Genomic DNA, 23,148 nt, shown 5'->3' with positions numbered 1-23,148 from the left:
AGTTTCATCCCCGCAAGAAATGGCAAATAACCGAACGACGCGTCGCGACGCGAGGACAGTACTCCTCACATTGAAATTGATGAGAATTTAGCCTACTCCTGGATGACGGTATTAGGCACAGAAGTAGATCCACGATTTCAAATTTCTTAAGATAATCTTGCCACATCTGAGTTCTCTTTTACAATAATTGTTTTTATTCAATTAACTAACCTCTATATAATACATATACGGGGCAGACTTCCACGCTTCAGTTTAGTTGGACTTTGAATATCTCACTGAGGACTGTTGTGTAGAATCAGTTCCAGATCTGGAAGTTTGCCTCTTTCGGAGAACCACGCCCACAAACCCGTCGCATTTTGACTGTCGCCGAGCTTTTATATTGAATAACTTTGTTGTTTACCAATCGATTTGCATGAAATTTTTACTGCAGTTGTAAAATCGGATGGGCTACAACTTTCGGTGGGGCGATTGACCCTAAATCCTCTAGGAAAAAACCACACCCAAAGTGGGCATGGCTTGACGATTAAAAAAAACATATTTATAACCCCTTCGAGCTCGGAATATACTGAAATACCAAGAAACAAATTCTTGAGGAATTTTAAACGCTAATTTAGGCATATTTCGCACTGTGCGAGGGGCTGAACCTGCAAAAGTTATTCCGCATGGATGCGAAGTCAGTGTGAATGTGTCAATACAATAAAAACCTAAGGCGAAATTTATGTAAAAAAAAAGTATTTATTAGAGATGCGTGAAATAAATTATTAAATTTGCTGAAATTCTGATCATATTTTCTAATTTGAACGCTATCGATGGATGGATTAATTAATTTCAAAATTTTTTGCAAAGTTTACTACAAAATCATTTCTCATCTTATACCTTCGTGAATATGAGGCATTCCTTGTGGTCCAGACATAGGGAATTAAATTCATGCCTTGCCGACCGTACCAAGCCGTTTTTATCTTTTCTACACTCTTAGCAATCCAGTAACGATTATTACCAGAAAGTACAAGTATATGCCTCTACTGACGTGGTTAAAAATTTGTCACCGACTGGTTATGAATTTAGCACCGACTGGCAAAAAATTATAACCAGTCGGTGACAAATTTATAACCACATCGGTAGAGGCATATACTTGTACTTTCTGGTTATAATCGTTACTGAATTGCTAAGAGTGTAGGCTTTAAATTTCATTTCGCTTGAAATTTTTTTGTTACACTAATCTCACGGATCTCATTTGTTATCTTGTATTGTTGTATAATTTTTTGCATGGCTTAATGTTAAGCAGAGCTCAAAGTCTCTGATCGCACGCCGCCGCGCCGCCTGTAGGATTTTACGGGCCACCGCTGCCGACAAATCGTATTTCCTATTCATACAACATTAGGGCGCCGGGCCGCGCCGCCGAAAAAAAATTGGCGCCGCCGAAAAACAATTGGCGCCGCCGAAAAAAAATTGGCGCCGCCGCTAAATTTGTCGGCGTTTACCGCTAATACTAAACTATCATAAAAAAGATATATAAAACAAAGAAGTCAATTGTAAGAATGGGAGGGCCAATTCCAGAGGTCGACGCCGACAAATTTCCGGCGGCGGCGGCGCAAACTTTTGGTATTTTTTCGACGGCCTCCCAATGTTGAATGTATAGGGAATCAAACTTACCGTCGCCGGCGGCGCGTAAAATGCCATCGGCGTGAAATCGGCAGCGTGAAATCGGCGGCGTCGACCTCAGGCCCATTCCATCTACATATACATATAGTGCATTGAACACAATATTCCCAACAGGCCGCATGTAGCACCACATACATATGTAGGTACATCTACGATAAGAAGTTATCATGTCAAAACAAATATTTGTTTCCTTTTGACTCGATTCCCGGTAAACTTATGCATATTATCCTTGTATTACATAAAATGATCGACAGTTTTTGTATGTTTGCTGATTTATGTGTGTTAGCCTGACCCAATTCTAAAATTTCTCAATTCATCCATCTTCCCAAAAGACTGATATTTTATTCATGCAAATATGGCTATGAGTGTGGACTTTATGCGTATATTTATCCATAAATATTACAAATTGAAATATGTTTGAACATTTGGATACGTTGGACGTCCACCCAGTCATACACCCTGCACATCTGGAACTTCCTTCAATCTCTCATGGGACTTCGTGTTGCCCAACAGACACTTTCAATAAAATAATGATAAGTTATCGTTTTGATGTGACAGCATAATACCTCCGACCCAGATTCATATTTAATCCTTCCTCTCTCCAGTCCTTTAAAAGGCTAGACCAAACCATCAAATTCACCACAGATTCTTGATCCACGTTCATTTACGTAACGATCAAACTTAATAAGGGTACGAGATGGCAAATTCACTGGCATTTCAATCAGTCACTCTATTCCTATCAATGGTCTTGCAAAACGCGTTTGGGGCTCCGTCTGACAAGCTAATTTTTAAATAAATCTAAAGTTCGAGCAAGATTACAAATTTTAGAAATCCAAGAACTTAATGTGCATGGTTAAGGTGGCTCTTGATTTTGAAAAAATTTATTATGGTAATAGTTTTAAAAGATGGAAATTAAAAGTTTTTGTAATTTGATTCAACCAGTAATCATTGAAAATGCTCAAAATGTGTCCTTCTGTCAGATAATTGAAGCCCACGTAGTTCAAGTATCTTACAAGTTTACAAAAAATCCTAGAATTAAATAAGCTTTAAATTCCTCCTGTAAAGTTTAGTGTGCTATTCGTTTTAAAAGATAGTATTCATGCTTGACAAGTCGAGTTCATTTTGCTGATCATGCATGTAAATTGTAACAACGTATTTCTCCAATTCAATTAGTTCAGTCTCAGTCTTACCCATTATTGTTATAATATTGTATATTACGGGATTCTTGTTTAAAAAATCAATATCAGGCGGACAGAATACAGAATCTGTGTACTAAATAAGTATGTCCGCAAACTAATTGACACTATCTAACGTCGAGTATGTAACTGGACACTTCTTTAATTTAGTTATTATCACCGAACCAATTGGGTCAAGCTATGGCGTCGCGAAAATGTTCGCTAACATGGCAAACTCGGACAATTGTCAGGGTCGGATTGATGCCGGTGTAAAGGATTGCGGCTGTTGGAAAGGGTACTGCTGGGCCTACTGCAACTTTGGGAGGCAATGGTGTTACACAACTGGGTCATACAGCCAAAGCTATAACTACGTGACCTGCTTCAAGCCCTCAGAATGTCGGGCTAATTGGAAATGTGCGGGTCCATGTTCGGCATAAGTATGTACATATCCATCCACACTCTTAGAAACTGGATGACGATTATCGCCTAAAAGTAAACATGCATGACTCTACCGTCATAGTGATAAATCTACCACCGACTAGTTACAAAATTATTACAGACTGGTTATATAATAAATACCAACTGGTTATAATTATAACCAGCCTGTAGCATATTTATCACCATTGAGGTAGAGTCATATACGTCTACAAATTTTAGCAAAACTTCTGTGAGTGCACATGGTACTTTATAGTAATTACTTTTTCTGAAGTGCAATTTTGTTTTAAATAATTTCAATAAGATGAATTTAACATATTTTTTATTTAATGTAATTGGCAAAGGAATAAAAATTCGTTTTCCAGGTCCGCTAAGTAATAAGGATAAATCCGCAAAATGTTTCATTTGCCAATGCTTTTAACCTAAATTTTTTTTAGCTGAGCCGAGTTTTTGTCAATTTAAGTTAATTTTATATAGTAGATGTGTCGAATTACAGGTTTCGTAAAAAAATCTGGAAGTAGCAAACCTATCGATCATATTGTTAGTAAGTTTGCAAATTATTTTATATAATAAAATCTGATACAAATCAAATTTTTAAATTTACAAATTTTTACAAATTTTCTTAATTAGCGGTCACGCCTAATGTCCAAGTTCGTATTTCAAACCCTGGTAAACTCGGGTGTGCATATATAGCTAATAAATTCATACAACCCAAAAATGAGTACAAATGTCCTAATTGTTACGGGTTGACGTCACATGAGACTATGGTTGAATTTTGTCAAGAAGACGCTAATTTTTGAAAACTTCTTAAACATTATACTTCCTGAGTTAACTCGGAGGGCTCCGATGAGCGTAATATTACGATCAATTTTTCACCTTGCAGGTAGGGTTGATCGGTCTATTAATCGTGAATTTTATGTCACATCATCGCCCCCCGAGGTCACTGCGGAAAGATAATGGTTGACAAGTTTTCAAAAATTAGGTTCTTGCTATAAAAGTTCAACCATTATCACCGAGCCGTACGTTAAGCGCTGTTTTTTTACTAATATTATGTAACTTCGATATCTATGGGCTGGCATAAATAATGTGCATGTCCATAAATAGTTTTCCATATATCTTTAACCGCTTCATCGTCATTCACATTGCCTAACCAACACCAGACGCAGTCAGTCGTTAGTGCTGCGTGCCAGTCATATCTAGTCCGGCCGGTCCCGTAAATCATAGGAATGAAATAAAACTTGTTTTCGGTCAAAATGTCAAAAGTTGTTGACAATTTAGGTGGGCCATATGTGCAATCGGCATACCCTTCTGGTCTTGGGTAACTATATTCAGGGCCTGCGTTTTCTCGGGGAATCTCGTCGTGTGATTTAAAATATGCATCAGTTGCTATTGCAATTATTTTTACGGCTTTGATTGTGTGAGGAGTTGATCTCAGTGTCCATTTTATTTTAGGTTCCGTTGCTGTGTAGAGGAGGGCAGTTAGGCTTGATTCGTCTTTATCATGTCCTCCGAACGTGCTGTCAATGGATTTTATCGCATTCAGGAAATCGTCAACATTCGATGTTGTCATGACGTATTTGTAGCAGAAGGTATCATTGAAGTTGCCATTTTGTTCGGTAGGATAATCGCCGAATGTTGTTAGGTGGAACTTGGAGTCTTGGTTTTCCTTCGACAGCTCTCGAATAAGGGGTTCCACATCACCCACTAAACGGGTTAGGTAGGACCCGTTAATTGGCCGATCCTTAGATTTGAAGCGATCTGTCAATTAAATTAAGGGAGTATGTATGTAAGGGAAATCGTCAAACGACAAAATCTAGTCTACAAAATGCATAGTAGATATGGTGAAAATACTATTTGAAAAGACGAAATATAAAAGGCTTATAGATAATTGAGTTTTGTACATAAGTGTTTTAAACATATTTGAAACGCACGCATTTGTGTTGTATATTTGTATTTTTACAACGATAAATTTATTAAATTTTATATTTTGCAAACCTTTCAAATACAAACTACGATTAGCCCTCAAAATGCTCATTTTCTCCCGAAAAAGGCACTTGAGTGTCAACACTGAGCTCAGGTTTGGCGAAGGTATTTGCTTCCATGGAGGGTAAAAACAACTAAATGTGTTACACATTTAGTCGTTTTACCCTCCAACAAACAAATTTAGACAACGCTCCGTCCATACAAATTGAAAGATGAAAATTGAGTGAAATGTATTAAAATGTGGTGATATCTAAACGGTTACAAATTTAGGTCAGGGGATTCAAATTATTAGATGTTAAGGTCGTTTTAGTCTCGCGGAAAAATTAGTACTGAGCACTATCTAGACTCAAGAAGAAAATTTGGAATAATCAAACTTACCAACAAACGTCATAGTTGTGTCGACCACGAGGGCATACTCATAGACAATTTTGCATGTGCAAAGGTATTGGCGCAAAACGGGAAACAAGATGCTCGGAATACTCTTGGCGGCTTCTCTGTCTGTCCCACTGATCCGCAGCATCTTGTAATTATCTCTGTTTTGTAGCAGATTGTTAAAAAAATTGTTGGCAGCGTCAGAACCACTCGGGGTTAATAATCCAATGATTTTATAATTCTTCGTTAAGTCGAAAAACAGTTCTTTTGAGACGGGTTTGTAATCACAAAATTTATTACGTTTGTCCCCCATCATTGCCTTCTTTATGTTTGGGAGCTTATACTCCTGGCCTTTGTGGTTATTCGAGTCGCCTTCCCATTTCCATCTTTTATTCGATACAAAGATGATAATCTTTTGGGGGCTTTTCCAATTAATATGTCCATCCATTGCGCTGTACAAAACGGCATTCAGTAAGGAATCCCAGCCTTCCGTTCCGTTCTGCGGGAAAACATTGTCCGGAAAAATGGCATCATATAGAGGCTTATCCGGGTTTAATTTTCGATGTTTGAGTTTGTAGCAGTACAACTGGTCTTCATTGCTTGTCTTCCAGTCAGAGTAAGACGTTACACCAATTGAGATATGTTCGAATAGGGCGAAAATAGTTTCTATCGATCCAGATAATTCGTCATAGAACTCATACGGATCCTCATCTGAATCTGTGAACAGTAGGGCAGCTTAAGCAATGTAACATTTTGAAATTTAAATGCACTTCTACATAAGCAGTGGCCGCGGAAGATGACGTCATCGTGGGGACATTATCGTTGTAGGATATAAGTGGGCGGGACTTATTAGCATTGAGGGGATAGCAAATGTCCCCCCGATGACTCATCTTCCGACGCCGCTGTACACATGTAGCTTGTGGTAAACCATGCTAAACCCTGAGTAAACTGAACTCCTTATTAAGTTAACGTTACTCCGGATTTAGTATGAATTTACCTAATGGGAGGTGCATTAAATTTCAAAAGGGTAGCATTATTTCTAATTCTCTACTGAAATGGGTAGCGAACAGATTTATTTATTTAGGATGCCTTCTCTTTATATGAGCGGAATTTTAACTTGGTAAACCAATCAAAAATTTAAGGTGAAGTGTACATCTTCACCCTGTTCCTTACATAAAAGGTCACAAGGCTGTCGTGAACCATAAAATGACCTGAATATTTATCAATAGAGAGCAGCAATTAAAATCTGCCTGATTCGCAGATTACCCAAAAATAATTATTTGGCCCAAGTTTTAAAAATAAAAATTGGGAAAACTTCTTGGTCTCGATAATTAAGCCTAGTACTCAGGGCCGATTTTTCACGCGTAACTTCGTAAGCTTCGTTACTTCTTACTAAATTACTCCTTGATTGCAATTTCACTACAAATTGTACGAAATTGGAGTACTTATCCAAATCAATTGTGAAACGTGAGTTAAGATTCTTTATCCGCTTATGATAAATTTTTCATGTGAAAAAACCCACCCGAGTACTAGGTTTAAATTGACATGTAAATATTAGGTTCCAACTTTAATTTGTCCTGATCCGTGAAAAGCTTGGATTCATTCTAAGGTAGAGTAACAATAATTTAGACCGGAATCTGCGAAGCAAAAAAAATATATTGGATAAGGTCCTAAGGATTTGTAGAGCGGATTCTTCTGAGTCAGACAGCACAAGTCATCCGTCTCAACTCAGCCCCCCTCGCGCATTGTGAGGAGCTCAAAGTTGAAAAAATCAATCCATATGCGTCTCCACTTCCATTTTTTGAAATTCTCAATGGGCTCAATTCTGCTGGGCTTGGACGGGTAACCGCTCTGGTTCGGGGAGTGCTAGCGAATCCTACTCGGCTCGGTGTTAGTACGGGGTAGGTGCTCCTCTCAATGGTTGGGTGAGCACGGCCAGACGGTCTGGCAATGCTAAAGAGGGGAGCCCTCACAGAGTTCGTTCTCTGTGTAGAAGATCCGACTCATCACTAGAGATATATGGTGAGCAGGACGGTCATTGATTAAAAACCAGACTATATTGTCTGATATCAGTTGACGTTAAAGGATTATTTTCATTTTCATTTCATTTCATTTCCATTTCAAAAAGAAATTCCCTCTGTGAGACTAAAGGTAGCGACTAAACGTATCGACTGTGGTGCTGTAAGGTTTCAACGATATTCAATAATCTGATATTCAGGGTGGTATATTTTTTACGTTTGCTTTCATGAAAACAACCTTGTTATTTCTGAACCTCTAACTGCCAATGTATCTGCTCTGCCTGCAAAATTTCGACACATGCTAGGATGCGACCCACATGGAATAAGATATATATGGAAGATGGAATTAATATGAGAGAGTGGGTATAATTATACTACTCACATGACGTGAGCAACAGCGCCTGTATCGTTGGAATTTCTTTTTCTCAACCACTGCGAGAGGGACTTCACACATGTGGCAGTAGCATGCGAACGAAACTCGCCTGTACTTTCCTCCGTGGGACCGGTGCTACCGCACTGGTGAGCGGGCTGTCAGCTGGTGGTTGAGACAAAAATACTTCCAACGATACAAGCGCTGTTGCTAACTCACATGTGATTTATTTTGTATTTTATATGAGCAGGATGCCATTATGCGACGACAAACAGTGTTCATCCGGAAATGCCACGCTTCCACAGAGCTGTAGGTTCGAAGACGGGCATTTTCAGGCAAGATGTATGTAACTGGATGGAGAAAGATGAGGAGGCGATGAACGAGTATTAGATTATTAGATTGAGTATTAGATTAACTATATGGAACAATACTCAAGGCAAAATTAATCAGTATTTTAACTAATAATCCGCTCTAATTACTTTATGATAATGTAATTGTAATAAGCAATTAATAACTTCCCTTCAATTGATACGTAAAGCAATTAATTAGCATTATTTAATTACCTGATGTTAAAATTAGAATGCGTATTACATACAATCTTGATTTGTCAGATACTTTAATTAAAAATATTAAGAAATGCAACAAATTACACTAATTAATTATGCTAAACAGTTGTCAGTTGTGACAACATTTGAATCTACGCATTTCAAGGGAGAATAATTTCGCAAGTCACCACCAGACTACGGAATTATAGTAAATACAGATTATCCGATATCCGATAGGATATCCGAAGTATCCGTCGGATTGATCCGATCGGATAAAAAGTCTTATCCGATCCGATCCGAAAGCTTTCGGATATTTTTATTTACGATCCGATCCGATGATTATCCGATCCGATCCGACGGATCGGATATTCTCGGATCGGATAGACCACCCCTAGTCGGAGCGATTTATTCATCTAGCACAGTAAAGACCGAAGAGGGCCACCATTGGACTCAGAAAATCCGTTATACAGATCCTGAGAATCTTATTCAATCTAAAAAAATTTCTGTCCTAGCAGATTCCGCTTTATACTATTTTTACCCGGTAATAATTTATGTCGGGCGTCTTTAATTATCACCCTTCATCTTTTTTGAAACCAACTTAAATTCACAAATTTCCCCGTCTTACTAATACATGAATATCCGTGCCAGGTAGCAGGCTACCCGGCACGGATTTTATGCCGACTACCAGTAACTGGTGTGTTCTTAAAGATTACCTTCATCATCTTCTTTTCTTAAATAGAATGGGTATTTTCCATCAAGCACAAACACAATTGTTGTGCAGGATTGTTCGTCCCCTAAAAAATCGAGAACATATTAATAGACACCTTTAGCTATAGTCATTTTTACTCTGATTCTGATACTGCTACACTTACACTCATATTCACAGATTGTAGAATGCTTAGGTTTCGCGAGTGTCGGTTGTATTATCAATCAGAAAAAGGCGCGGATTTTGAAAATACAACCTGAACGTGTATTTCTACATTCAACTGCAAGAACGAGACGAGGCTGAAAAATGTGGGTTCAGATTCAAGAAATTTAAATGTGGATCGAGTTTCCGCCTTGATTTTCAGTCTACATTCAGAATCAGAGTAAAAATGACTATTGCGAAACTGTCTAAGGACGTTTTTTGGAACTTTTTAAATAGAGGAAAAGTGTTTGCACCAATTTGTGGCTAAAAGTATGTATATCGGAGTATTTGATTACTCAACCCGAACATGTGTAAAACTCCTCTCATACGAGGGCTCCTCAATAAGTTACACTCCGAATCATGTAAAACCAGCAGGGTCCCGTTCTTGAGTTTTATAGAATTTTGTTCGTCGTAAGTCCACGCAAGTTATACCATTTTTTAAGTTTTTCTAGCATTATAATGTAGGTTTTTCTATCATATAAATTATCTGATATACGAGGGGTCCATTTTAAGTTTCCGTTCTGACCATGATGCCGCAATATATTTGAAATATTTACCTTATCATTTTTCGATATAATACCCTACGAGGTTAACACACTTGGTCCGCTTCAATTTCCTATACTCTTCGCGTCTACATAAATTTTTTGCTCTTGCTGATCAAAAAGCGACTTTTATCTGATAAATCGTCTAAAATCTCCTCCCCCTAAGGACCTTTTTTAAATGTCGAAATATGTAGTAGTTACTATTAGTCAGGTCCGGACTGTAAGGGACATGAAATAATTTTGACATCTTTTGGCTTAAAATGCCACCCTTCGAAACTTGGATGTTTTTTGCCGTAAAAAAGAAGTAAGCGACGCGAATTTCCTCCTGGACTTTTCTGTATAACGGCTTGGCGTAAATTTTCGAAATTGTGGCATGCCAAGCCCCAATTATCGTCGTTCTCAGTGCCATAAAGTCCAAGAGCAGGATTCCGTCTGAGTCCCAAAAAATGGTTGACACCATCTTAATTTCTGATTTTGCACTTTCAGTTTCTTCTGCGGCGGATAATCAGTATGCTTTCACTGCATGATTTTTTGCTTACTTTCATAATATTGTACCCAGGTTTTATCCCCAGTGAATAAACGCAAAAAGAAGTACATATTTCCGTTTTGAAGGTTATTTTTTTGGGGGAAGGGTGGAGTTTGATTTTGCTGAATGCTCAAATTCAATATCGGCCATATTGCACTGACCTAGTTCATGGCAAGACGTTCGTGTAGGATTTTTGGGACACTTGTTTTAGAAATCCACAAGTCCTGAGCTATCTCCCAATTTTTTATTCGACGATCGATCATGGTCAGGTCCTGCAATTTTTGGTTGTTTATTTCGAAAATCATGGAACTTGGTCGTCCTTGTCCATATTTGTTTTCGGCTAATTTTTTGCCAAGACGAAATTGGCTGGCCCATTCTTCAACTCTTTGAAGAGGAAGAGTAAGGGATTAAATCGAGGGGTCGTTGACGAATTTCTGTCGGGGGGATCCCTTGGACCATTAAAAAGTTTATCATGGAATGATACTCAAGTTGAGTGGTTTGGTTTGTTTCACTGTTTTCGGTTGTTGCTCCGCCGACTCGGCCATGACCATAATTTTTTGAAATTACTGTATGTCTATCCATATGAGTTTATCTTCCGAGCAAGCAAGAAAAGTGGGGCAAAATGACTCCCCTTCATGGTCAGAACGGAAACTTCAAATTGACCCCTCGTAATGTAATGTAAATGATCTATATTATAAGAGAGAATGTCTGTTGGTAACGGAAGTGAAAGTAAAATCTTCCGAAACGGAAGTTTGTCCGTACGGAAGTGAAAGCAGGGAAAATGAAGTTTCTAATTGCGCTAAAATTCAAAATAAATTAAGTTCAAAGCATGTTTCAAAAGTTGGAGGAGGAGTGTGTCGTATGGTTTTTAAAGGGTGGTTGTCTGTTGGTGATTATCTAATGGTGGTTATCTGACGGTAGTTGTCTTATGGCAATTGTCAGTGGGTGGTTATCTTGGGGGTTATCTGTGGGTGGTTATCCTGGGGGTTTTCTGTGAGTGGTTATCTTGGGGGTTATCTGTGGGTGGTTATCTTGAGGGTTATCTGTGGGTGGTTATCTTGGGGGTTTTCTGTGAGTGGTTATCTTGGGGGTTATCTGTGGGTGGTTATCTTGAGGGTTATCTGTGGGTGGTTATCTTGGGGGTTATCTCAATGTGTTGTACGAAAGTGGTTATCTGTGGGTGTGCCTTTCGATATATTAAAAATATTGGAATAACACGACTTGCAAGTCATCTTGCAATACGACCGGCAATTCAACATGACAGTAACACGACAAGTCGAAGTGCAAAAATTGAAGTGCAAGATGAGGTGAAATGCAATAGTAATTCGTCTTGCACTTCGACTTGCAATTCAACTTGCAAGTCACTATGCGATTGCTTAACAAGTCGAAATGCAAAAATCCAAATGCAAGATGACTTGAAATGCAATAGTAATTCGTCTTGCACTTCGAGTTGCACTTCGACTTGCAAGTCACTATGCGATGGCTTGACAAGTCGAGGTGCAAGAATCGAGGTGCAAGAATCGAAGTGCAAGATGACTTGAAATGCAATAGCAAGATCTTGGAATAATTCCTAATTCTAGCAACTATGCTTGACAGGCAATTTATGTTGAATCGCCAGTCGTATTGTGTAGATGTCTTGCAATTCAGGATGACTGATAATACGATTCTTGCAATTAGACTTGAGAAGCGATTTATACTCAAATGCAAGTCGAGTCTTGCTCAGTTGGGTGTTCTGAGCAGTTGCTGAAGACTTAAATTGAACTGCCATTCGTCTTCCCATTCGTACTGCTATTGCATTGCAAGACGACTTCCACGATTTCGGCAATACTACTTGACAAGGGTGGGTTTACTAAAAAAACAGTTACTTGCGAGACTGGCCACTTAAACCGGCAACTCGAAATTTATTAAACACTAATCCTAACAACCACCCCGTCCGGCCTGGTAATTTTACTCGTTTGGTGCGTTTCCTGGTTTGGTACATATATGAGTGATCTGGTATATATACATTACTACCCTTTAGATAATCTCACCCATGTTGATCCACCACCACCAGTTTTTCCTCCAATCATGCCTCGCGGTGGTGGCGGTGGTGGTGAACCAAGTGCTTGCATAAAGGAAATTCTAGATATTTTATTTACATCATTACCGACTGAACAAATAATGCTTAGCCAAAACTCTTATATTGTTAAATATATGGGAGAGCTTGACTTATACATACTTTTATTTCCTAAAACTATGTTTGGGAACTTATTTTAGTAGAATGGAACAATAAATATATCTAGAACCTAGATGGTTGGGAAAATCAGACGTCTCTCATCCATGTCCAAAATTAGACTCTCGGGACACACGGTTCAATGAACAGTGTTCATCTCCTCGAAAAGTAAATAAATAATTGAACAGCGTACACTCTTAATAATCTGGTAAAGTCACGCTGGTAATGATTTCTCGGTAATAAATTGGGTAATAATATTTTACCAGGTAGTAAAAATTCGTTATCATGATGGTAAAACTTTATTACCATGATGGTAAAAATTTATTACCACACGGGACAACTCATCATTACCACGCTGGTAGAGTCATATACTTGTGCTTTTCGGTAATGTTTATTACCATATTATTTACAGTGTAGCAAAATATGACCAGCATAACAAATTTATGACAAATGTATGTACGGGTAAGGGATTCGTTGGAGTATAATTACGTATTGAACGAGAAATGTCTCACTTACGTGGCTAGCACTTGAAACTCTGTGGGGACATTTCTCCTATCGACGAGTTCTAACCAACTTGAACCTGCAGGCACCGTGTGGATCAATAATAGCAGAATAAGGGAGCAATTTGTTTGCATCTTAGGTTAGACAAGACACGGCTGCGATGAAGTAATTCCTCCAACAAAGTCCAACCAACTAATGACAATGCGCTTTATTGTTTGTTTAGTTTATTTATCAACGAGAATGTTGAACAATTGTGTAAATGTCACGAGACATTGTCTCGGAGACAGTAATGATTGTTTGTACATTGCTAGAAGCTATATTTATTAGGTGGCTACCGGGTGTAGTTCTGAGATTCGATTAAATTACACTTTGCATAAAATGAACACTGGTTCACCTTTCATAAGGTACAGCTGATACAAGTAAGGTTCTCTAAAAATATATTTTCATTTGTGAAAATTTATGACTTAAGAAGGACAAAGTACAAAATGCAAGATTCTGGGCCATCATTCTGTATTATTTAATTTCGTCTTATTTTCGCGCTGCAACGATTTTGATGCATGATACATTCTTTAAAAAAATTAGCGAATTTTCATCAACTTTGTGTTGGGTTAACACAACTTCGGGGTAAAAAAGTTGACGACACAACTCTCGGTTAACATTTACTCCTCCAGGCTGAGAAAACTTTTTACTCAACTTTTAGTCAAAGCGTGCTCAGCAAGTTGTTGAATTTTTGATACTATAAGAGCTTTAGAGTTACTCCGCCTGACAGTGGAATTTAATACACTAGATGATTACAATTTACTCGTTTTTTGGTCAAATTTTAATCATTTTACGATGAACGCTCACTCAATATACCGAATAAAGTATGCTCATTTCTTTATTAATAAAGTCACTTTGGTTTATTATTATTCATTATTTTGTTTACTAATAACCTATCAGTACAGCTTTGCTTAGCCCGAACCAGGATTTATTAGTACACCCATACATGTCCGTAGGTTTATATAAATTTATATGCTACTATTTGTCACTAATTTCTGCATTAACTACCGGTCAATTCTTCGTATTACTTGCCCCCCAAATTCTAAGCATATTTATTGTTCTTTCACCTGACTACTTCCTATTATGATCAGTGGAGGTCGCCCATATAAAAATTTAGAAATTTATCCCACCTAAATGCTAACCATAGTTATTTTCGGCTTCATACCAAATTTCAACTGAATATCAGAAATCGGTATGGGTTATCCCCTAGTGACTCTCAGGTAACTTTTTGTTCATATTTAACTTCATGTTATTGTATGAAAAAGCACTAGGGATCTCTGTTTCAAATTTTAGCTTTCTAAGTTAATTTCCGAAAATCGGTGGGGGTCTTCCGCTAGGGTCACGTCAGTCAAAAAAATTTCAAATTTAACTTCATAATCTTCCGTATTGAGCTATTAGGAACCTCTGTAACAATTTTCAGCTCGATTGAATGATTTCGAAAAATCGGCATGGGTCAGCCCATAGGGTTCCTTCGGTTGAAAAAAATTCAATTTCACTTTAGATTATTTCATTAGCAGCCATTAGCATCCTCCGTACCAAATTTCAACTTAATTGGATGATTTTGAAAAATCAGTATGGGTCACCCCGTTGGGTCCATCCAGACCAAAATTTTACCACTTTCACTTCACATTCTTCCATTAGGACCCCCTACCTAGCTATGTGCCAAATTTCAGCTTTCTACTACAATTTTGAAATTTTGGTGCATAATACCCCACCCACTTATTTGACCCCCACCGGTCAACCACTTGGCCGATCAAACCCAAAAATTATACAGCACGTCACACTCCATAGATGCACATTTCTTTCAAATTTCATCCAAATCGGCCAAAGCGTTCTTGAGTTATCGCAACACAGACAGACAGACAGACAGACGGACAGAACGGGTACACAAGCCCTGGTTCCGGCTAAAAACGAATTAATTAAAAACAAATTAATTACCTTTAATTGACCACATGCTCTATACTGCGACATGTCTACAACACCGAAAAACATGTTTTGCCCAAATTACATGCCAATCGCCCAAAAATGCCGAAATTAGGGCGTGGCGACGTTTTTCGACATGATGTCGACAAAGTGGCCACACCCCCTTAATAGGGTGTTACGCCATAGCCGTGAAGAGCATGTGTTGAAAATTTCAAGTCGCTGCGACAAACCGTTCTCGAGTTTTAGTGTTGACGGACAGAGGGACGGACGGACAGACTAACTAACCGATCGCATAAAGTAGCTTGCGAAGTACTGACAGAATAATAATAAAATTTTAACGAATCACAATTTTTATATGCATTATTAAAATTAAAATTCATTTTCCACTACCTCCAAATTGATTTGTGATGAAAGCAAAACAACCGAAAATGATGCGGACTTGATTTCATTAGTTTGAAACACGTAATAATTAAAAAATACCCCAAACACTTTTACACTCTTCTGGGGATTGAAGTTGTAGGACGTAGAAGACTTTTATACAAAGATCCGATGTTTTTACCAATGAATCCGCTGCAATGAGGGGCCTTTCCACCATGATGAATGATTGTCTGATGTCCAATAACTTCAAATTTCCTAAACAAACAACAAAAGGCTGCTTGATAACGGATTCGGTCATACGAAATATTTCAAGATCTTCATTTGTCTACAACGCAACCCAAAATCATTAATACAAAATATATAATTTATTTTTTAAAACGTAGAGATTTTAAAGACAACAATGAAACTCACCTCAACCAAAATGAAAAAATTGTAAGATTAGTCGTCAACATCGTTTTCTAAATATGAAATAAAATAATCTTCTATATTATAATTTCGAAAAGTCCGTCCGGTGAAATTTTCCGTGACATTCCTGCGTTCTGATTGGCTGCTGGGTTTCTGTATCCGCCAATCAGACCACCAGTCGATTTTCGATTATGGTTATGGTTATGATTATGGTTATGATTATGGTTATGATTATGTTTATGGTTATGGTTATGATTATGGTTATGGTTATGGTTATGATTATGGTTATGATTATGGTTATGGTTATGGTTATGGTTATGGTTATGATTATGATTATGGTTGTGATTATGGTTATGATTATGGTTATGATTATGGTTATGGTTATGGTTATGATTATGGTTATGGTTATGGTTATGATTATGGTTATGGTTATGATTATGGTTATGGTTATGATTATGGTTATGGTTATGGTTATGGTTATGGTTATGATTATGATTATGGTTGTGATTATGGTTATGATTATGGTTATGATTATGGTTATGGTTATGGTTATGGTTATGGTTATGATTATGGTTATGGTTATGGTTATGATTATGGTTATGATTATGCTTATGGTTGTGATTATGGTTATGATTATGGTTATGATTATGGTTATGGTTATGATTATGATTATGGTTATGGTTATGATTATGGTTAAGATTTTGGTTATGATTATGGTCTTGAGCAACGTTAAAAAAGTTCCTCAGCAACTTTTAAAAAATTCCTTAGAAACGTTAAAAAAATTCCTTAGCAACGTTAAAAAAATTCCTTAGCAACATTATAAAAATTCCTTAGCAACGTTAAAAAAAATCCTTAGAAACGTTAAAAAAATTCCTTAGCAACGTTAAAAAAATTCCTTAGCAACGTTAAAAAATTTCTTAGCACCGTTAAAAAATTCCTCAGCAACGTTAAAAAAATTAGTTAGCAACATATGATTATAGAGCAAAGTTAGGATAGATATACTGAGCTATTATATACTGCAATAATTTCATAATTTTCAGATGGTGGTTGGCAATTTTAAAATCGGCCCGTCTTTAAGACGGGCTTCTGGGCTAGTAAAAAAATAATTCTATAACAAATAAGTAAATCTAAGAAAAAAAATACTCAAGATCGTACCGGTGAATTTATCTGTATATTATGCCAGGCTAGCATCGTGAAGTATCTGCTCCATATTACGACCTTGGAAAAATTGAAGGAAAGAGACATATTTTCCGTTGTTTCTTCTTTTGCTCGCGAACAACAACTGACGCATTTATACCACGCGGACAATGTAGACGCCAAGTGGGAAGAGTTAACTTCATGCAACTCAAGTGTAAATATTACTCTAAAAAGTTGATCTACTTTAACTCAACCAGAAGTGTAACGTTTGCACTATTTTTCGGTAATGTCCCATCAACTTTGGGATAATGTGCAACCAAAGTTGATGAAATTCGATTTTCTCCAACTTCATGTCAAATTTTATCCAATATTAAGTAACATGAGAATTAATCAACTTGGTTGTATTAAATTTGTACTTAGGATATTGCATTTTTAATCAAAGTTGTGGGAAACTTCCACGACATGTTTTTACTCAACCAGTTGAGCTCAACTTTGTTTAAAGTGTAGCTTAAATTTGCATAAGTTTGTGTACACTAAAAATCTGCAATAATATTGTGGTCGGGGGGGGGGGCACCAGCATTTTTCGAGATAAAAGGCAAAGTGTGCGAATTTTTTGACAATTTTGGTATATTTAAGTCTTGGTTAAAAATTGCTCAAATTTGGTCAGATATGAAAATTTCACGGACTTTTCGAAATTTTAATATAGATTGCATGAAGTATGGACCTAGGAGAAATGGTTAGGTCATAAACATCATAATTAGATTGCTTCTGTAGCCCATGATTTCACACCTCTCATGCCGAAATGCGAACATGACATTTATTTATTTGTGCGAATAAATATCACGATTAGGTAAGAATATGGTGACCTTCTATACACATATTTTCTTTAGGTAACATTTTGTTTGGTGCATATTTTTTTTACATATTTTGTGGCTTGCGAGTAAAAAATTAAAAGGTGTTCTCATCAAATGACCAAATTTGTATTTAATTAATCAAACACGAAAATATGTTTAACGTAATATGTTGATTATATTGATGTAACAATGTTCCTAGATTTATTATCATTTTACATATATAATTTTTTAAAAAGAGGTAAACGACCAGCGCCTCACAAAATTGTCCCTATCGGAAATTAAGACTTAACCTGAATATATATAGTTGGCTATGTATCTGTTTTAATAATTAAATGGAGCACAATAATTACAAAAATATGTACATTTGGTATTGTAATTAATGTTTTAGTGAAAATATGTGTCTTAAATTGAAATCAATCGTTGTCTTGCTGCATGTGATACGCAGGGTCAAAACAACATGGCATACTGTGTAGACAAAGGCAATTATCAAGTCAGCTTCCATTTCTCAACTACCTGAGCGACGTCGGTGATACTTTGAACTCGCTCAGCCATATCTCTTTTCGTTAAGCCTATAATTAGCTCACGGACGTCTTCAATTTCGGTATGCAATTTAATCAAGCCGACTTTTTGATCGTTAACAAGCCTATCAAAGAACTTCCTCCTCTTATTGAATTTAATGAGCTGAGCAACTTCCCAAATGACAAGGCCCAGCGAGAAAAGGTCGGATTGATCATAATATGTCTTTGTGCCCAGTGTTTCAGGAGCCATGTATTCTCGTGTGCCAAAGTCACTTGCTGTTGTAGTTACCTCAAAAGAATTAGTAATTCTAGATAGACCGAAATCGCCAATTTTTACCGGGAGGTTGTATTCTTCATTAGTAAATAAAACATTTTCAGGCTTCAAGTCACAATGGCGTATTCTGCGGTCGTGCAAGTACTTAAGCCCAGACACCATATTCCTGATAATTACCAATTGTTGATGACGTATTTGAGGGGCATCTTGGGTCTCGTTAAGCCATTGCCTTAAATTCTCGCCACAGATTTCCATCGTGATGCAAATTGCCGGAATTTTTTCAACTCGATCTACCCGATCCAAGTGGATCGCTCGAAGTCTGCGTGTTTCCTCACTGGTCATAAAATTGGATGGAAATATTGTATTATACTCTTCCACAGATATGCGCCTCATGACTACTCCAAAGCTCCTGACAAGGTTAGGATGTGGTTCAAGTTCTATCGCGATTTTGCACTCTCGCATAATCGACTTCCAATCTGGCCCGTTCGAAACAAATATTTCCGGTGGAAATATAAATTTCATGGCGCAAGAATAATCATCGGATCTGTCGATAGCGTGCACAACAAGGCCAAAACTTCCTCCTCCTAGGCAGCCTTTATAATCTAGGTCGTAAATGTTGGGAAACTTGCGGCCTTCTAAGCTTGGCCAACCTTCCGCCTCCGTATCATTTGATGTACTGTTCCGGGTTGATGCAATCACACTGAAAGGTAGCTTCAGTTTTATTCTATCTACCACCGTACCTGGACCGTCTATAACCATTGCGTGAATGCAATCAGAAATATTTAAATTGTCAAACTTATTTTGTTTGCCAGATACTTTCCATCTCCTAACACGTTTAAGCAACTGTGACTTGAACCCATACCACTCTGATTGACATGCTTGAAATGACGTGATCTTTCCCCTCAATGATGAGACCGGGCGAGTCATTATTATTGTCAATAATGGTCAATTGTCCTTTCCCAGTTACGGTGATGTTGTCACCTTTCACGATAAATGCACCAACGTATTCTCCCTCATCTAAGGTTATAATTGATCCTGAACCAGCGTCTTCCAGGCATGTGTTCAGCTCGATAACATTACTTGCTGTCATGTATTTGTGTAAGATTGAGTCGTATTTGAATTCCCAATTCGCAAGAAATTTTCTGACTTGTTCCATATTTTGAAGCTTGTCCTTAACTGTTTTCCCTATTAAAGCTGTGATCAAATGCCGGAGCACTTTAATATTTGGATGCAGTGTAATTAAGCCTTCATTGCCATTATTTACAAGTTGATTGAAAAACTTCCTGCTGTCGCTGAATTTAAGGAGCTGAGCCACTTCCCAGATTACCAATCCCAACGAGAACGCATATTTTCGCAATTTAATTTTGCTCCATTCCATCCAATTATTGTGGTCGATATTGTTAAACCCTCTGATTTTCACGGGAAGTGCGAATTCAAAGCTGGAAAATATTACATGTTCCGATCTGAAGTATTTATGCATAATTTTGTTCCTATGTAAGTGCTCCAATCCTGCTATGATGTTTTGAATAATAACGATTTGTTGGCGTAGAAGGTTATCGTCAGGGTCGTTTATTTGTTTCGTTATCCACTGTCGCAAATCTTTACCGCAGAGTTCCATTTCGAAACAAACTACCTCAACTATAGGAGATTCCGACAACTGACCGAAATATTTGGATCTTAGCTCGTGTCGCTTTTCACTATTTAACAAATCTGAACAGAGAAGCATTTTGATTTCGTCGAAGCTAAATTGATTCCTAGTCACAGCCAGTGTTTTCACGACATTTTCATGTGGATCGAGATCTTTTGAAGTGTCAAGTTTGTATGTAAAGTATCGCTCTCCTTTTTCTGACCATAAGGTTGGGAGCATGAACTTCACAGCGACAGGAGACTTACTTTTTATATCCCTTGCTTTGAATACGGGCCCAAATGTACCGTCGCCAATGCACGATTCCAAAGTTAGGCGGGATGTGGACACGTCTAGGGGAGGCGACGAAGATAGTTCCGATCCAGTGCCAGCGACTGGGGAAGGTATCGAGAATTCGTGACCCATTTCGTCGTAGGTCTCAATATATGTACGTAACACCTAAAAATAGTTACATATGTAGATATTCGTATATTTTTGTCACCCTAGTAAATACGTAAGACATGATGTACTGTTCACATACAGAAATGTTACTGACAATGGAGGTCTCCCAACGTAGGCACACCGATTTGGACGAAACTGGGGGCAATCGATCACAAATTTAATTAGTATGAAATTTGCAAATGCAACTATCTACAAATACGTAGGTTTGCCCGAGATATTTGCATAAAAAGAAGCGAAAACGGGCCCAAAAGGCGACCAATTTTACACTTTTCGAATTTTGCATTACAAATTTGCGTTTTCGCCTCTTTTTATGCAAATATCTCCGCCAAACCTACGTATTTGCAGATAGTTACATTTGCAAATTTCATACTAATTAAATTTGTGATCGAGTGACACCAGTTTTGTCCAAATTTGTGAGCTTACGTTGGGAGACCTCCATTGTGAATTTAGCCACGGTCGAGTCGGCTGTTTTTATGCGCCCAGGACCTGGATTTTTAGACGATATGTGATTTGACCACGCATCCTACTTACTTATTTACATAAAACCTATCCACACCTAAAATTAGTATTATTCCTACAAGCCCACGAGTACGTGGTTCGTTCCTGTCATCCACACACGAAACCTTGTCGAAATCTAGTGGCAGTTTCATGCCCAGGTTCTTCTAAACAAGATTAAGGGACGATTATAAGTATTATAAATGTCAGATCTAAAGAAATCGGGTTCACATTTAAAACTGGGCCACGGGCGACCCTCCTGCAGGATACTTGTGAGATTTTTTATGAGACTAAATAAGGGCCGTAAACTGGAGGGAATAAATGTGGATTCGGTTGCGAAATAAAGAATGGAATATGGGCCAGTGCATACGGCACTACCTGCATATTCACACGGTAATGGGGGTGGGCGAAGTCCAAAAAATTTAAGCGGCGAGAAGTGTGATTTCTTTATATCTGACATTTAAAATATTTACCTCCAATTATTGGCTCAATCATTAAGATTTTAGCGTATGATTATTTGATTACTGCATTCTCATAAAGTTTACCAAAGGAATTTTTACTCACTTTCACTCGCTGTAATATAAATTTTCTGAAACGAATATTTATTACTTTTTAAGGTGTGGCTTCTGATGGTGCCGAGTTGGTTGTGCAGAAATGTCGGCCGTCGGTCGAGGTACTGATAAGCCGGGTTGATCACGCTCTTCCCAGTTGCGGATGCAGAGGTTATTTGTAATCAGTTGGTACATTTACAATAAAGCATAGCGAGGATGTTGATTATAAATACGTATACGGGACATTGCAGAATATTATCCGTCACGAACGCTGATTTTAACGCGTAACTCATTTATGGTTCTGTTCATCTGTTCATTCGTAAAGGATTCTCACCACAATGAGGGATGAGTAGCTTAATACAGAGCTGGATTGTTCGTCATATACGCAACACATATAAAACTATGACGCCGGCATTTGTTGATTTATATAATGTGCACATTATTTTGATTGACATGAGGTAATCGCCTAATCGGGATGTATGATCATAATGTTTCCATTGAACGAATGGATTGGTGGCTGTTCTGTACTATGCATACTTATCACCTTAGCAGGCCAATATCAAGCGTTGTTTTGGGTATCATTTAAGATTAGTACAGGTTAAAGTTAGGTTAGTTTCAATGGCAATATTTATTACCACCTGTACTAATCAGAGTAAAATATTTATGCGCATTCCGGGTATCACTGCTACCCGGAACATGTACTCACGAATATGAGAAACATTGTTCTAATTTTATTACTGGTTATGTTACCGTCAAGCGTAACAAGATTTTGTATTTAAATCAAGCTTGATGAGAATAAATAAATAAATGAAGCAGAGACACTGATGCAAATTCATACATAACAGATCAAAACTATGATTATTTGTCTCAAACATCAATATTACGCAGGATTTTGGGACAAAAGTCTTACTTTTGTCCAAAATTTTCATTATCTCACAACCATCCATATACATAACCCCACACTTAATATAAAAATAACCCAACACATTGAAATTCGACTCTGCACATGCGCAGGTGCATATATTTTGAACAGGACCTGCTGAGGAGGTCGTCTCCATGATTAAAAAATTCTCACGAATGGATAAAGACATAACAAGTTCATACGCGTATCCCGTCCTCGGTACCATACATATCATCAAACTTCTGCTTTTCGGTTTACTGCGTTTTATAACTTATTTTCCGACTATTTTCCGACTAAGCTAAAATTACAAGTTTTGTTGATATCCCATTAAAATAATGA

The 23,148-nt window shown here is 37.6% G+C and overlaps 1 protein-coding gene across 7 annotated transcripts; it reads right to left on the bottom strand.

The window, feature by feature from the left end:
- Positions 1-18,088: 18,088 nt before the first annotated feature.
- On the bottom strand, positions 18,089-22,028 carry LOC110860421 (serine/threonine-protein kinase dkf-1). Of its 7 annotated transcripts, XR_004837290.1 has the most exons (4): positions 21,831-22,019; positions 21,419-21,524; positions 21,286-21,348; positions 21,161-21,193 (listed from the first exon to the last, which is right to left on the bottom strand). XR_004837290.1 is itself a non-coding variant. In XM_035860349.1 (3 exons), exon 3 carries the CDS (start codon positions 20,824-20,826, stop codon positions 19,612-19,614), a length of 1,215 nt encoding a protein of 404 aa, XP_035716242.1. In that variant the 5' UTR covers positions 20,827-20,859; positions 21,394-21,524; positions 21,831-22,019; the 3' UTR covers positions 18,089-19,611. The 7 variants fall into 7 exon arrangements, 5 of the variants coding, with proteins under 5 accessions (XP_035716242.1, XP_035716243.1, XP_035716241.1 ...); XM_035860349.1 differs by lacking the exons at positions 21,161-21,193; positions 21,286-21,348 and adding an exon at positions 18,089-20,859 and having other exon boundaries at positions 21,394-21,524; XM_035860350.1 differs by lacking the exons at positions 21,161-21,193; positions 21,286-21,348 and adding an exon at positions 18,089-20,859.
- Between the last annotated feature and the right edge of the window lie 1,120 nt (positions 22,029-23,148).

Source organism: Folsomia candida, unplaced genomic scaffold, assembly GCF_002217175.1.
Source record: "Folsomia candida strain VU population unplaced genomic scaffold, ASM221717v1 Fcan01_Sc032, whole genome shotgun sequence".
NCBI classification, from domain to species: Eukaryota; Metazoa; Arthropoda; class Collembola; order Entomobryomorpha; family Isotomidae; genus Folsomia; species Folsomia candida.
Note: the sequence above shows the minus strand (reverse complement) of the source record. Positions and strands in the feature narration are given on the sequence as shown.